We start from the raw sequence: 17,352 nt of genomic DNA, 5'->3' as shown, positions 1-17,352 counted from the left end.
TAAACATTTAAACTTTAAACATTAAACATTTAAACGTTCAAACATGTTTAAACGTTTAAACATTTAAACATTTAAACGTTTAAACATTTAGAAATGACAAACCGTTGACTTGAATCTTAGACCTCACTTTGCTCGGTCAATAAAATCACTGTAGAGACTTCAAACTCTGTAGTATCTGTTAGAGACTTGCTAATTTTTGAATTTACTATTTTAGTTAGAATTGAAAGTTCTCATCAAATCAAAAATTCTTTATTGGTTCTTCAACGACAATAAATATACAAAAAACAAAACTTTCAGCAAAAATATAAGAAAGCAATCATGTGCAAGGAAATATACTTCAATATTTTACTCCAATATTAGTTAATGTATCATTACAATCTGAAATTATCTGCTACAATCAGTTGGGTATCAATTGTATTGGTAGACCGAAAGATCCGATGGGTATTTAGCCCTACTACAATGCTAAAGTGGATTATTGGTTCATGGTTAGCATGGTTCAGTCACTCATTTACTCTTGGCCGAAAGATTCTCCTGAGAGTGGTTACTTGTTAATTACCTGCTCTCCTTCTCATTTTCTCTCAGTCTAACTCTCTCACACTATTCTCTCAATCTCAAACCTTCTCTGTTCGTGGCACAGTGTTCCAGCCGACACGACGCCAAATAAATTTTAATTAACGCTGGACATGATGTATTTTGCAGACTGGAAATAAATCTTCCACTCATGATTCGCCAAGATAAACAGCTCGGCGGCTGGTGAAAAATGTGATTAGATTGTGAATTTGAATCCTAAATCGATGTAATGGTGATCGCTTGATGGGAAATCAAGTCGGTCGGTCGGTTATTCCAGAGTCGTGATTTGGAATGTAGCTGTACTCTGTCCATGCGGGAGTTATGGGCTTGTCACGTTCCACTGAACAGGATGCTTTTTCCAAAGACCATGTTCCTTGATTCATAATAATATTTTCAAGGAACTTGAACGGAAATTAGTCCCGAATTAAGTTTTCTGAAGCTTGAAAGTTGAATAGGATCAGTTTTTCCTGTGAATAACATATAATACGTATAAGAGCCCTCTGATTTACCAGAGATATATCGACTGCATGATATATTTTTTATATACGTTTTGTTCAATAGCCTGTATGCGTTTGTGAAAAGTACGTATTTTACAGCTCTCAAATGTCTTCTCCAGTCCTCTTTCCCAATCCATTCGGTTGTTTCTGAAGCTTCTGCACTTCCTTCTCCAAACTCCTCTTCCCCTTGAAGCCGTCAATTATAATTCTATTAATCTTCAAACTCAAGCAACATTATATTGAAACAGGCAATATGAACTAGTCAAATCATTTGCAGAATTTAAATATATAATAAGGCTGCTAAATCAATCATTCTTAAATATTATTTTGATATTTCTCTATTTATCGTGTTTGTACTATCAAATTGAGTAATTGGTGTACTTTATACTTGATGATCAGTTTTCATCGTCACTTCGCGGAATCAATACTTTTGTATGTGATAGAATCGTTTGTATGATCGTAAAAAACATGACAGTTATTTTTCAACAAGTACAAGTCACTTTCTTCAAACTGCTGAGAACTATCCTCTACAGAACATCCTTTCACTGTAAATTAATAGCCTATTAGATAAATTACACAACGCGTACAAAATTATAGTAGTTTCGTGGAGGAGTGAATCGGTGTTTTCATACAATTGAGTAGCATTTCTAGTGAGAAAATTTCATACATTTATCACAATATACGTTGCAAGACAGACCTCCTGAAGTCACGCTCATGGCATCGCGTTACGTCTCCATGTACACAGGTAGTACTTTTTGTCCATTAAGTTAGTTGAGTCTGCAAATGAGAAAGCATTAGAACAAGTTATCTGCGGATGTAAACATTTATGCATTTGTGTGATGTTGGAGAGTAATAATAATGCATAGGCGGGCGGTCTTTGCGCTTTTCAAAGCTGCTGAGGTTGTGATGTGATAGCGGTGGAATGGCTGCAAGTACTTGAGAAGCTTCTAGTAGCTTTCACCGGAAAGATGGGGGTCAAGTTGCATTGACTGATACCAGGTAAAGCACATGAACAGTTTTGAACAATATAACACTGTTCATGTGTTACCGATAAAGAAATCAAAGACGTAAATACCATGTGCTGCGTTGAAAGAGATAAAAATAAGAGAGTGACTTGTAAACAATGGTAATGGTATAGGCTACCCACTGTGAAAACTTGAAAAGCTCTCAGCACGCCTGGAGATACAACAATAATATGACTTCCACCTTGAGAGGCCAAAGCTCAAGCATACATCAGGAGTTGGGATATGTCTTCAGTAACAAATGTGCATTCTTCTGCATGTGAAAGTTTGCATACGTTTTACGAGGAAACAAGTGTGATTAAGATTCTAAAAAACTTACCAAAGAATTCACTGCAGCTTATTGGTCAATAATTTATTTTGTTTATTAGCTGCATCTCATAGAATGATGATTATCATGTTTCTAGCGCGTGATTAACACTCCTCACGGTTGGTATATTATTGTATCTAATTTCCGACCTTCCTCTCATTCACATTCAAGACTTTCAACGTTCATAGTAGAGTTATGATAATAATTTAATATTCATCCTTCATTAAGGAACAATCGATTTGCATACAATCTTTTTGCAGAAGAAAGTGTTGGAAAATTCTAATTCCTATCTTACTACTTGGTCTGATTTTTATCAGGTTTATAATAAAAAAGTTACATAATAATATAATTGATTGAAAGTGAGAGGATAAAGAGGCTTATATAATATTTGTATCAAAAATCCTTGTTAGCTAGTTCGTTAATCATGCGATTTCCGTAGATTTCATGAAATTGTTATTGATGGTTCTGGTTCATTATATTTTTTTCTTTCGAAATTTGAACATATTTTTGGCTTCTACCTTGATAGGATGTAAGCTTGTATGATTATTGTAAAATTAGCTGTGGAACCTCCTGCTATATAATCATATTGATTCGAATCGTTATCGATTCATGCTAAGAATAGTGATTGAAATAAAAAAAAAATTAAAAATTCTCTATTGAAGTTAGGACTTTTAAGATCTCTCTACCACTCAACCTCAAATTGCACGATAAAAAATGGTTCTATTATTTCTAACAACAATCACTTTCGTCAACTTAATTGGATCGCTGAAACGCCCTAATTACTGATTGCCTTTAAAAAGACATAATGCTTTAGTACCCGCACCGCAACCGTTATGTACATGCTGGTGGCAGTGCATTGCATAACGGAGTTTGTACATGTGACTTCTCAAACAGAACCAGAGTGAGTGTTCATTTGAGGGATATATTTATCATTGAAACCGTGAAGCCTGTAAGCACGAGCTGTCCTGAGCTCCTGACTAGCTGCAGTGAAGTTGGTCTGCTTGGTGTCTCTCAGTCCACTAAACAATGGTCAAAACACTGCTTACGCTTACAAGTCGCCGTCGCCGATCACTTCAGATTTAAAACTACAGTCGCATTTTTTAATTCGCTTTCTAAACTTTGATCCAACTGATCAGCCGATGTCATTAGATTGTTAATTCTGGCCAAGTTCTCCTTCAAATTCTTATGTAAGAATTTCCTACTACTCAAAGTTATGCAACAGTGCTATAGGCAGTGTAAATCTTTCAATTGAGATTTGAAACGAAACTCGCTGGCGCTTAAATTGAGTTTTTAGTTGATTTCCTCATAATTTACATAGATCACCGATGTCAATGCATGTAAAAGAGACGAGACCCGAATTGGAATTCAGGATGGGAAAGTGATACTATGTAGTTTTTTATTGCTTGAATTATTATTGGATTCCGTGTCCTTCTTGCAAAAGCAGTTTTCAAACTAATGACACAACATGTACTTCCGAACACTCAAGATTTGAGAGTCCAATCATGAATGATTACGTATTCTTCAGTGCTCTATTTGTAATTTGAACAATTATTCATCCGACAGTCTCATGAAATAAAAAGAAATTTATATGCTGTATTTTTTGTTTCAAAAAAATATTTATCCTATTAAATTATCTATTGCACAGTATGTGACAATGGAAACATTTATTAGAGCTCCTACAATAGAGCATAATCCATCCTATCATGTCGTACTCATTCCTCAAATTGAATGACTCCAAATCTGATTTCAAACTATATTAATTTTGTTTGATCAAGTTTCCATATTCCTCGACGCTCTTTCTTCTTCATTTCAATGTTCGAATGAGAGAGTTGGATTGTGAATAAGAACTAAAATGAAAGATAGGAACTAATAATGAATTTGCGAATCAAGAATCTCTTAAGAATCCAACAAACATTCCATTTACTCTAGTTAAGATGTCCTGAACTCTATACTCCATTTTCGTCTTGTTCTATTTCAGTTTTTTTTTAATCAACTAATAACCAAGCTTTACTCAATAACAACTTTTTAGGTTTTCAATACTATTTCACCATATTTACAGTGTCCCGTTATGATGTGTCGAAATAGGCCTACGTTCAGACAAATTATTTATTATCAACGCTTTTTATAACCAATCAGAAACTTCACAACCGAATCAACTAGTTCATTAAATCTGCAAACTGTCCAGATATAGCACAGTAAAGAATGGTTTATCATTCCAACCAAAAAGCTATTTTTTGCCGGCTCAGAATTCTGAATTTGTCAACTTTCATTTGAAAAACAGTTGAATAACCAGTTCCGTTTTATCTGCCTTCAGCACTGGCATTTAGAAATTTGACTGCGTGAATAGAGATCTCTTCTCAGCTGAACTGTAATGGTACGAAGGTGTGGTCTGGAAAGTTCTTGTTATCTACAAGAGCCCAGAATGAGGAAGTGAACAATATTCGTTATTTTACATAATTATTGAATGGCTTATTTTAGTAGAATGGAGAAATTGAAATGTTTTTCTGAAAGTATGTAACATAAAAATGATAGAATTGCAGCCTTGGAAATGATGTTTGTTAATTTAAACATCTATATGACAGGATCTTTATTACTTGATGATTAAATAAACACAACATTTAGTTGATTACCCAACAATTCCAATATCAATTAGGCATCTACGGCTATAATATTGATTATTATAATAATTCAAACAGTCGACATCTTTTCCAAACTAATATTGGAAAGTTGGAATCGTATCATTCAGAATATCTCTGGAAGTAATTCTGTCAACTATGCACGAGCCCCTTCTTTCCCTTTCGTAACTTATAGTGTTATCCTTTACATAATTCTGTATTTCACGACTGAATAATACTTTACACTAGTTAGAAGTGGTAAGTATGCATCACAAGCATGTTTTGATAGACAACCTGCGATGTTATTGTGAAAATTCACTGAAAGATAAAGTAATGTGGATACGAAAATCACCAAGATGTTTCTAGATTTTAGAAGTGGATGTGCTTTTTGCGTCTGATTACAATATTATAACTCCCGTTTTGTGACACGGGAGAAACATGCGCGGTCATCGTGAATTTGTGTCGTTGTTCCCAGGGCAGTTTAGAAGCGAGAAAAAGGAATTTAAAACGCAAGACGAAACATTCGGAAATGTCAGCTGATAGTGTACCGCCAAAAGGACCTGAGTGGACCAGAAGATAATGGGCTATCAACTTGTTCCGACTTGTTCGGTCAGGTTGAAAGAAAAGTGGTGCGATCGAGAGAGACGAAAAATGCGGGAAAGGAAAGCAGAGAAAGAGAAGAGAGTATGACACGGGGGTGCATTGACTGGAAATGGCTGCTTGTGTGTGTGTGTGTGTGTGTGCGTGTGGGTCATTGATGAGCGTGGTCTCTCAGCGCTGACATCTCGGCTTCTTTTGGCGGGTGTCCACCTAGATCTACCCTGCGCCACTCTTTGAGATTCGCCGCCAGTTCTTTGGTGACACTTTCTTGCCGACTTGATCCAATTACTGTCTCAATCTACATTTTCTTCAATGGAACAGTTTTTTTTTCAAAATAATCTACATCCCTGGAGAAGGAAACACTCATGTGACTAAAATGACTTGATTGAAAAGACACAGTCTTATTTTATGGAGGAATTTCACAATATCAACTCGTATTCAACAAATTTTATTAAAATGACTTGAATATCATAGAATTATTCAAGTTCTTCTTGCAATACAGAATTCTTTGGGTTTTATAAAATTGTAAGCATACTAAATACTAATATCGAAAGTTCGAATTGTGCACACAATATTCTTCATAGAAACCTTTAAATTTGTCTGGGATAATAGTTGGATTGTTGAGTTTAGAAGTATCATCATTATTACAATAAAAAATCTGCGAAAGTTGTGATTATTGTAAATCGGAAAGGTACAGAACAAGCAAATAATTTTCTGTCTCTCTCACTTCCGAAAAATTCCAATTCTCTCAGTTTTTCAACAGTTGCTCTTGAAAAACTCGTTTCAACGTCCAAATTCCTATGTGAATGCACTCTTGCATACATCATTGTAAGCTCAGTTCTGGGTATGCACAATATCAGAGATTCTCAATCGATTGACCTCTCAGCGTAGTGGGGATTAGGTGCGCTTCAATTCTGTTGTAGAGTAGGCTGCTCAAGATTCTTATTTATAGTATTTCTTATTATTCATCTTAGATTCTAATTTATTGATCAATCACCATTAAAAATTTACCATGATTAAAACTTTGTATTGAATCCGTGAATTAAACGAAAATCCAAATTTTCTGCATTTATACCTTGTTGTCAATATTTGCAGTAGCATAAGTCTTCGGGGCTGATTTACAGCATTTAATTTGGATTTTCGTTTAATAATAATTATTAAAACATTAGAATTTGAATAATTTCAATATCTCGGTAATTTCCATCCGTGAAATGGCTTGTTGCATATTGTACTATTTCCAACAGTGATTAAACTGGTGAATAGCCCTTGAAACTGCAAGTACATTGTCTGAATGGAAGCGAACTCTTTCGAGAAACTTAGTCTATTTGCACTTCCAGTTCCTTTCCCCCCAACTCCTTTTATTTTATAATCTTAATTAATTTTTCTCTGCCTCCTATACAAATATATAATATGTTTCGCAAGTATATATTAAAAGAGAACGAGGTATTGGAACACTTTAATCAGCAGTCACTGGTCTAGATAATTAATGAAACCGTTAATCACTTCTAGAGCCAATACACCCGATTACACGATGGCACTTGTCGGAAGACATGCATGCTGTTCAAAGCCAAACTTTCAGATATAACTAGATAGAAGAGTAATTAGCTTAGTGGTATTCATATTATTATTTGATACGTATCGTTTGTAACGTTACTTGTTGGAGCAACGATCCGTGACTTGCGTGTCTTGTTGCATTCTTTCGATACCTGCCGGGTCCACTACTCGGGAGACTCCAGCTGCAGCCCTCGCCCTCCTTCTCGCGTTCGGCGCCTGGAGGGACCTGGAGTGCACGCTTGGCTGGCTGCGCGGCGTCAGTCGACCTGTGACTGTGCTTCGCGAATGGTCTAGTGTTTGTGGTTCTGCGTTCACGTTCTGCGATCTCCGATAACGATTGTTGTTCGAACTGCTCTCTCTGCTAGCTGTCGTCCTGTCGGACGTGTAACAAGTTCACTCTTTCACTACCGGTATATTCTAACTCTGTCGTGATTGTGCGCCGGGATATGTGCAGGATTTGAACCATCATGGCAGTCGCACTTCAGAAATTGAGCGTCAAGGTAGATTCCATAATACATTATTTCATATTACTCCTTTATTGTTGAGGCTATTTCTATGTAATTTTTCAATTCATATACGATACATTTGTTGATAATGAGCCCAAAAAATTTAAGTATTGCTAGAAGTATCATATTAATGTACCTCACTTTCTTTTATTTCATTCTACACTTGTCTGTAGAGCTGTGTTTACATTTCTGTTCCAAATAAAAGACAGCAGGACATAATAACAATTACACAGAACATAGGTTAGCCTGACTGCTGTATTGACTCAAGAATAGGTATATACTTTCCTTGGTATCGACTGGTTGGTAGAATACTGATCCATTTGAATAGAAATTATGTTTTACAGAAAATATGTGCTTTACACTATTTTAGCGGATTTTGTGAATGTCCACTGGAATTTGAACTGAAATCTAAAAAATAAACCTGTGAATATAGCCTAAAGTCAAACATCAGTATCCCAATTTTTCAATGCTAAATTTTCTTTTCTAAAACAAATTGAACAAGTTCTATTAGATATTTTTGCAGTAGCTTTCAATACGCTAATTATTTGTCCTGAAGGGCGATTTTCATTGAATACGTTCCACTTATCATTTCAAGCTAATCATCCCAATTAAAAATGTTCAACTGATTTGTTATCGCTCATTTTACTTCCGTATTAATGGACACCCATACTGTATTCCAATACCTAAAATTAATGCGCAAATGTTTCAAGTGTGCATTCCTTCTGTTTTTTTTTCATTCCATGTGCTAGCGACTATGTGCTCTATTAATTGGATGATAATAAAAGAAAGACAAACCTGAAGATATTGGAGATATGGAGTTTTTGGAGTGCTTGGCGAATCTTTCAACTTTGAACTGGTGACCAATAGAAAATAAAAGTCTTCATCTTGTTTATCATCACTTCCTCGATAGTAAGGAGCCACCCTATAATTGTCGCTTGATTCATCCCTCCCGTTAATCGCGCACAAACCCTAGCATTGTGTGAACATCAACTTTAGCCAAAAATAGAAAAAGCCCTGTGAATTCTAAGTCTTATACCAAACAAGTAGACCACACATTCATACTGGATTCGATGCCACTGAAAAGTCCATATACTGGATTATTCTTCATAGTTTATATTAGGTGGGCTATAATAAGCAAAAGTTGGACAGTTTATATTTTTTATTGACAGAAGTTGTTTGTCCAATATTCAGTATTCAGGCCATCACTTATCAGAATCGTTCCCTCATGGGTTGACAATCGATTTTTTTATGTTGCGAAGTAGAATAGATAGAAGATTACCACCCACCTTTTATAACACGTAAAATATGACACCATATCATATGCATTTTTATGACATCAATTGTTGGAGTATAAAATAGCTAGGCATATTATAATGCTCCTTTTATTTCAGGATCCTATCATCCTCAGCCTTAAGTAGTAATATAAAATTCGAATTAGCTATAACTTCTTAAGTGGAATTTTAACACAACTGTCTCAGTAAGCTCCTTATCATGACTGTAAATTTATATCAGTGTCACTGTCCCGCATGGTATACTAAAAGGCCCATCTTATGAAGAAATGGTGAAATTCCATTTAAGTTTGATATTTTCTCGTTTGAATTCTTTACAATAAGGAGGTATGGAGAATCTATTTAACAATATATATAATATTGCATATTATATTGTCGTATTAAACCTGAGCAGAATAATCACGATTGCTCAATTATTAGTGTTTCCATACATGAATACATCTATAGCCGTATCTGTATCCGTATCTATAGTTGATCCGTATTAAAAGATAGAATCGTTATTCACATTTATGTAATGTATTTCACCTTATTCAATCCTAAGTCTTCTTCCTTCTTCAAAAAGGGTTCTTCCTTCTCCATTCAGTCAAGGAGTTCCTTGAATGTTCCAGGTAACATTTTAATGACGGTTTAAAATTCATTTAGGAGCCATGGTAGAATATTTTTGTATAGTAAATTTAAGTGTCCTCAATGAATTAATCTTTGTGCTATGATTATCCTGTTAACGTGTCCATGTATCACTGAATAATGTATACCAAACTAATGTGCCAATGAAATATGATATGTTATATTAATCGATAGCTTACTCATATATTCATTGAATTATGATGAAACTTGTATAACTTGTGACTTCTATAATAACTATGAACTCAAATTTTAATCCAGATTCTTGATTGTGAACAATATTATGTGATTGGGTGTGCCCAATAGAATTCTTGACGCTATTGAATGGAACAATATGATGAAAACACTGTGATTTTGTCAAAAAATATCACTTATTCAATGTAAAATAACAAACATGATTTGACATCAATGGTTTCATCATCAGTGTGAAAATTCAAAACATTGGAATTATAAGGATTCTTATAATTATAAATATAAATAATTATAAGAGTTCCTATAATTTATTTGCATACAATTAAATTAAATTAATCCTACAATGTCGAAGTTTTGAATTTTCTTAATGATGAGGACACCAGTGGAGTCGAAACATGTTTGTTATTTTATAATAGGCTAAATAAGTGATACTTTTTGACAAAATCCCAGTGTTTCAATTATGGATAGATATCACAATATCTCACCAGCAACAGTATCTGAAGGAAACAATATATCGTTAGAAACTGAAATGATTTGGTTTTATGAGGTAATAAGTTCACAGTAAAGTTACTCATTTTTCACAGGTAGTGAGTAAACAATTCAGTTGATATCCTATCCGAATTATTCAAATGAGAAGCCTGAAGACAATAATTGAATATAATATCCAAGCCGAGCTATGGAAATAATTGATTATGTGAATTAATCTAAAATTCAACTGCGTGAAAAAACTCTGCTAAATACATTAGAAAAATATTGTAAAGGATTTATTCATCTAAATCACTTTAAAGTAAAGGAGTATCTTCATTGATTTCCCTCTTAAGGGAAAAATGTCTCAACTATTCCTTGCCCCCTCATTGCTCACTATAGCGGTTATTTTTAGTGATTGAACCCAGATTTACAGTATCTATCTGGAAACAATCAAATGGAAAGTCTAATAAGCAACAGACTGAAACCCAAAAAGTTAGTCACAGTGGGTGAGCATTACAGTAAATAGTAAAAAGACTTTCAATCAGATTGATGGCTTGCACTATTATTAAGGTGATGGTAGAAGAACTCCTCCGTATTATTACTGTAATCGTGTGCAATAATTATGTTCGTTATTTTCACACTCTAGTTGTTCTCAATTAGTAAAGGATCAGGAATGTATAATACACTATATCCATGTTGATAACATATCAAGCCAGAAGAGTTGGATGAAATTTTCGTATGTTGTTTACCTATTGAGTTTCATAGAATTTATATCCATACTATAACACTGTTCATACATCAATCTAATTTTCAATTTTTCAGTGTTGAATTATAGAAATTGGAATAGTATAGTTATGATTTAATTGAGGTACTACTGTCGCATGAACCTCTAAACTCATCGAATACCATAATATTTCGAATACATTCATTATGTGAGTAAAATATAACTTTATTCTCATATTTTGCGTATTTCTATGTAATTGAATGGAAATTAGATACTTCCTCTGGTGATCGAGGCCACTATGAATTAACTGTATCCTCTTTATGCCAATTGAAGTCATAAATAAGTTTCTATTCGAATAAGAACTGTGCTATTGAGTTTGAACACCCTCAATTATTACGATCTTATTCTATTTATAAGACTCACATCTCCTTTTGACTTATAATTCAGTTATTTGAGTGGAAGCAATTACCAATAAAGTTCTGCTCTAACCTTCAAAATTGCATACGAGATTACCACATTGCCTCACCTCATACTTATTGAAGCTCATTCAAGTCTCGTTTAGTTCATTGTTAAAGCCACTCAAGTCCGAATGTATAGTAACAATAATAGCACGTTCAAGCAAATTGTGCTTGTGGGTTGGAACATAATACTGGAGCCGTACAAGAAGGTGGAATTAAACGCCCCCAAGTATTGTGCGCATCTGAATAAAACGTTCAGATGCAGTGACATAAACAGCTAGCTTCATAATGTCAACACATTACCCTATTCATATGCAGAACAGTTTTATCCCATGTTCTACAAAGAGTTTATTTGCTAATGTAACTTATAATTCCATTCTTATTCCTTCCGTAACCAACAGATCATCTGAGCATTTTATGTTTGTACCATGGAAATAGGGAAAATCATAAATATTATCAGGAGAATCAACTGTGGATTAGTTTATTGAATGATACAGTTCAAGGGGATCTCTATTGATTAACCGAGCGAAACATAACATGGTCTGACTAGCTCCCTAAATCAAAATCGGTTCCACAACGACTACACAAATAGGCCTACCAATCAATATTATGAAGTATGTATTGGTTATGAATATCGAAGATTGTTGTTTACTGATCTATTTCTGTACTCTCCTTGTTGATTTTGATGCACAATCTACGATGACCACATTTCTTTTCTTGATCCATGAACTCTTTTTTTGAATAGGCAGCTTCGAAACATTCATGGAAATCACTTGAAACGATAGCAGTCTCCATTTGCTGAAGTAACCTAACTGAAAGTAAAATTCTTTCACTGATCATTAACTGAAATTTCTGAGTGAACCATATATTTTATTTTCGAAACTCAATCACCTTGTTCTTTCTCCAATAAAATTAGTCTTTTTGTACAGCACCGCTCTACCTCAATAAGCTAGAGTTCTCAGTCATTGACATTCAGAATGTGCTAAAAAATTACAGACTATTTCCACAGCCTGTCAGAGAATTATCTAAGATGTTTTCACGGTGAATATTTAAACTGGCAACAAAAGCTGATCAAAATAGCCAAGAATGACCCCTATAAAGACAGTCCTGATTTTGCCAACAGATGTCTGCTTTTCGATGTTCCCACAAAATAATGCTCTCCACTTAAACAAGACTTTTCACGGTGTTGAATTTTTTTAATAGATTCGCAGTTTTTTTATGTTGGCGGGAATTTATTCAAACAGAATCCTTTGCTTCGTCGCTGGGTCCTAATCCGTTGTTAACGTTTCATGCTGATGAACCGTGAACACAGTTTGGTTTCAGGTTTTTTATCCCATCCTTTCTTTTTCCTTGTTGTTATTTTTCTCTCCTATCACTCTGGGATTACATTTTTGCCATGATAACTTATTGATAATTCAACTTGACTGAATAAATCATTATATTTTTCGGATGATAACTTATTCAATCAAAGTAGATTTAATCTATTTTGTCCATAACATTCGAAATTAATATCGTTGTAAACATTGTTTATCATGAAACTGGATGAATCATCATACCTTCTCCAAGAAGTTATCAATTGCCAAGAAGGCTAGAAATGGTATCTTCTCATTCCATTTTAAAGATATTTCAATCTTTTTCATATATTATGAGTATGGGTGATCCATCGAATGGTATTAATTTAGTACCAATGATAACGAATTAACGATTTCGTACTTAACGTTAATGAATGTGCAAATGGCATCATGGTATGAATACTTACTATGAAGCACTTACTCTTTTTAGTAATGACGATACTATTATTACTAGACTTTGAATATAGTGTTCCTTAAATATGTGGAAAATGACCTGAAAAGTCGTCCTAACGTATGATTTGAGCTTCATGAATGAATAAGTGCCTTTTGGTAGTCTACTGGTACAATCAACAGCAATTATTTTCCAAGTTGTCCAAGTTGTTTGATATTGGCATTTCCTCGTTCTTCAGTCAAAGGATGCTGAATTTTTTTATAAAATGAAGAACATCTTAAAGTGGAATGACAACAAGACTCGTCTCTGATCTCTCAAGTCTAGCTTAATAATTACGAACCACTAAAAAATTAACGTTCAATGGGTAGGCTATAACTGAAATTTATTTCTACTGAGAACTATGGGAACACTTGGGCAGCTTTCCATTGTAGTCACTCATCACAATTTCATTGAAAGATTGAAAAAATGATATATTATCATCGTTCTTATCTTTAGCATCTAAATTTCTAATTATGTTGGTGTACTAGTGAAGGAGAAACGCTTGCAACTAAATGTACGAGTAGAAAAAGAAATTCAATGCGGAACTAAGACACTATGGATTAATTTTATTGCAAAATGTTATTGTGGCTTCGCTAATTTTATTTATTTCAAGTGCGAGCTGTTGCATTATTTTAAGGTAATTAACCATGATCATCAAACATTCCCCTTCAGACCATGAAATAAATGAAAACCACTTACTAAACAATGGGATGCATCACCAAGACCACTATACAGTGTTTCCGACCAGCCAAGTCTGTTTCAACGATGCGTGAAAATTACTATTAACAGGTTATCTCCGCACCAGCATCTCATCATACGTTTATATAGGCTCTTCACTTTTCTCTTCTGATTAAGTTAGTTCCAATCTAACTCAAACGTTCGCCGCTTCAAATCGTCGATCTTCGAGTTTCTGGCTGTGGTTAATGGTCTGTGAACCAACCAATCGAATTGCAATATGAGAGAAATCAAGAGCGGAAATTGAAATTCATAAATATCTGTTGTCTGAAATCGAACGCTTTTTATTGTATGCTTCCAATGTCCATTTTTCCAAAAAAAACTTAGTCTCAATAAATAATCATTATGTGGATGGATTCAAATAAATAATTGATCAACTAATAATCCTAATATCCTTTTTCAAAACTTGACTACTTTTTGTTTCCATCATCCTCCTATTGAGTGATTTCACTTCACTTATCCTCCTGAAGGTATAGCTTATTCTTTCCTTGGACAAGGAAAGTCTTGAGAATCATTACAAATACGGCCCTTTTCCCGGTTTACACATTCTCATTGGGCGTTACTGGGAGATCCCTGTAGCATGTGGTAACTTAGACCATTTGGATACTTATTTGCAGCCTATTACTGTTCAAGTATTCGTCCATAAAGTTCAAATAGCCTGCCCCCAGTAACTGAATCGTCTACTGGAATCGTGGAAACCAGACATTGCAAAACTAATTGAGTGATTTTAAACTAAGACTTCAATTAATTGAAAGTTTGGAATTTGAACGAATGTGAAATGTTGGAACTTTTTAATTAGGCTGTAGGTGAAAAGTTCTAGGCGTTCTAGGAGACGACATAATATTCATACATAAATATAAAAGGGCTATTTAATCTGCTGTAATGACGTTCATCTGACATTGGTCATGTTATAATATAATTGAGCCCATAAGAGATGCGATATTGGACGCCCAACATGGAGCAATCAATCTACATGCAACATGTCTATTAGAAAGTTGTTCAACAACTTTCTGCAGTTCTCTAATATGATCTCCCTGCTTATACTTCCTAGGAAAACATTACGAATCCAGCAATAGCAACAAGAAGATATTAGATCTGACAAGTTCACTTCAAAAATCGTGCCGGCCTATAGATTTGGAAGAGTCTTGACTTTTCCTCAATTACTCTCATATACCGTTTCAATTACATTGGAATAATTTCTCAGACCTAACGATGGTCAGTCAAATCTCGGAAACTCTTTGTGTTACCATCCGATGACCTCTCCTAAACCGCAATTTCCTCTGCATCAATTTCATTCTTCTTCCTCTCAGGCACCCCGAGACACTTACAGAAACTAGGAGAAAATGTTCTTAGAGATTATCTGGCAAGCATTTCCTCATGATGAAAAAATACAAGTTACAAGAAATTGAAGTCCTAGGTTTCACGGACGAACTCTTATTTTCTGCTTGAACGGCAGGTGTATAATCTTTCTAGTCAGTTTCCTGTCTCGAGGAGTTTTTTTCATAAGTTTTCCTTAAGAATAGAATAAAATGGAATAGAAATTTTGAACTGCTAGGTAGCTTCAGAACTGTATGAAATTGAAAATGATAGAGGATAGTACGAATTTCATTTTTGAAACTTTCGAAATGCTATTCGTCGTGCATTATTATTCTCGACTTATAATTCAAAGATTCAAAGAGTCCACAGCAGAAGAATAAAACAAGAATTTCTTTTGTTCGTTTTACTTGGATATCTGATATCATTCACATTTCTTGTTGATTTGAAAAATGAATTTGAAAAATGCCTTCATGAAAATATATAATTTCAAGTTTAAACAAACCTCTATATAAATTATTATCAACCCAGGATGATGATACATTCCATTCAATGATAGTTTCATCTGATCAATTCAACCTTAAATTCCAAGAGTTGAGTGGCTTCAATTCAGAAAAATCTGTGGTTCGAAGTTTATGCTCAAAATTATGATCAAGTAAGTTGAATTTGAATTGCATACTTTCTGTTAAAATAATTCAAGAATATAATGTTTCGTACCAGGAAATTCTGTAGAATGGTTTTGTACATTTATTCATCTATACTTTATACTGAGTACACTTCTCAGCTATCTTTGATAAATGGTCTTCTAAGAATTACTGAAAAGTCCTGTTTCTTGTATTTTTAAGTTCATCTTCTATGCAAAAATCCATCTGACACTATAATTATTCTTGGAAGAAGAAAAAAACGTTATATAGCATACAAGATGAACTCATTCCCTTGTCCTCCTATAAAAGAAAATATATTGTGGAATTGATTTATTTACTAGTTTTTACTCCCGTGTTTCGGATGTATACGTTAAGTCGTCGGTCCCGACAGCCTAAAAAGCAGTCGTTAGGTCATGTCAGAAGCCCTGAATTGATCAGTTGCGACCTGAAAACTGGGCCACAAAACCTGACGCCAGCCAGGTCACTCGATATTATTATTTTATCCAGTTGAGGTGAGCTTTCAACTTTACTTTTGTTTCCCAAATGCATAAAATGTTTCGTTTCACATTATTAATATATATATATATATATATATATATATATATATATATATTATATATATATATATATATATATATATCACATTGTATTGAATTTATATTCTGAAAGTGAACATTGTATTTAATTTTTGGATTTGTTTTTTGTTGGCAAAGAAGAAGCCGTTGATACTAATGTTTTATCATCCATTCTCAAAACTATTCATCTGAATCCTACTCCTCGAGATCAGTCAAATCGAACAATTCTGGAGTGCTAAGATCCACCATAATGATACTCGTATATAATCAATATTTCAAATCCTTCCCTCTCAATATTCCTAACACTTTGAAAAGCTCAGCTGCTTTCATCGTAGAGAGGATTTATTTTCGACTACTTTTCAGTCCAGATTCTCCTAGAATTTCCTGCAAAAGGGTGTAGTTTTAGTATTTGGGGCCACACCCTTCTTGACGTCAGTTTGCTATCTCTTTTCACTCGCTGTCTTTTTCTTACGTATTGTTCTATTCGTGAACTTGATTCGATGACGAAGAATCGATTCGGAGGTAAGTGCATCTGTCTGCTGTCAGCTCTAATCATTCATCAAAAAGCAAACTTCGGCCGGAAATTGTACTATCTCGCTTCTACAGAACTCCCACCCTATATACTTTACCACCCTTTCTACTATATCAATCTTTCGTGCAATAATAAGACATTCGGATATAGCACTCCTCTTCATTTACCAAAAAACTGTAAAATTTGAGCTGAATGGATTGGAACACGTTATCATGTTAGAGTATTTTATACAAGGCAGCATCCCTGAAACAGTTGAAGGTTTAAGGGTAATCTAAGAGCGGTGCGCCCCATTTAAAACTGTTGATCTTTATTTTTCGTTTCAGTGGATGGGAATGGGGTGATTTCAA

The 17,352-nt window shown here is 34.3% G+C and overlaps 1 protein-coding gene across 2 annotated transcripts in view; it reads left to right on the top strand.

Moving 5' to 3' along the window:
• Positions 1-17,352, top strand: part of LOC111051960 (myosin-9) — a 135,815-nt gene that overhangs the window by 41,984 nt on the left and 76,479 nt on the right. Inside the window, exon 1 of one of the 2 annotated variants that reach the window (XM_039427238.1) lies at positions 7,334-7,665. The exons of the other annotated variant lie outside the window; for it this stretch is intronic. Coding sequence (XP_039283172.1) covers positions 7,633-7,665 — 33 coding nt within the window. The 5' untranslated portion in view covers positions 7,334-7,632. Of the gene's footprint in view, positions 1-7,333; positions 7,666-17,352 lie in introns of those variants that run through there. 2 annotated transcript variants of the gene reach the window in all.

This window comes from Nilaparvata lugens, chromosome 4 (assembly GCF_014356525.2).
Source record: "Nilaparvata lugens isolate BPH chromosome 4, ASM1435652v1, whole genome shotgun sequence".
Lineage (NCBI taxonomy): Eukaryota > Metazoa > Arthropoda > Insecta > Hemiptera > Delphacidae > Nilaparvata > Nilaparvata lugens.
Note: the sequence above shows the minus strand (reverse complement) of the source record. Positions and strands in the feature narration are given on the sequence as shown.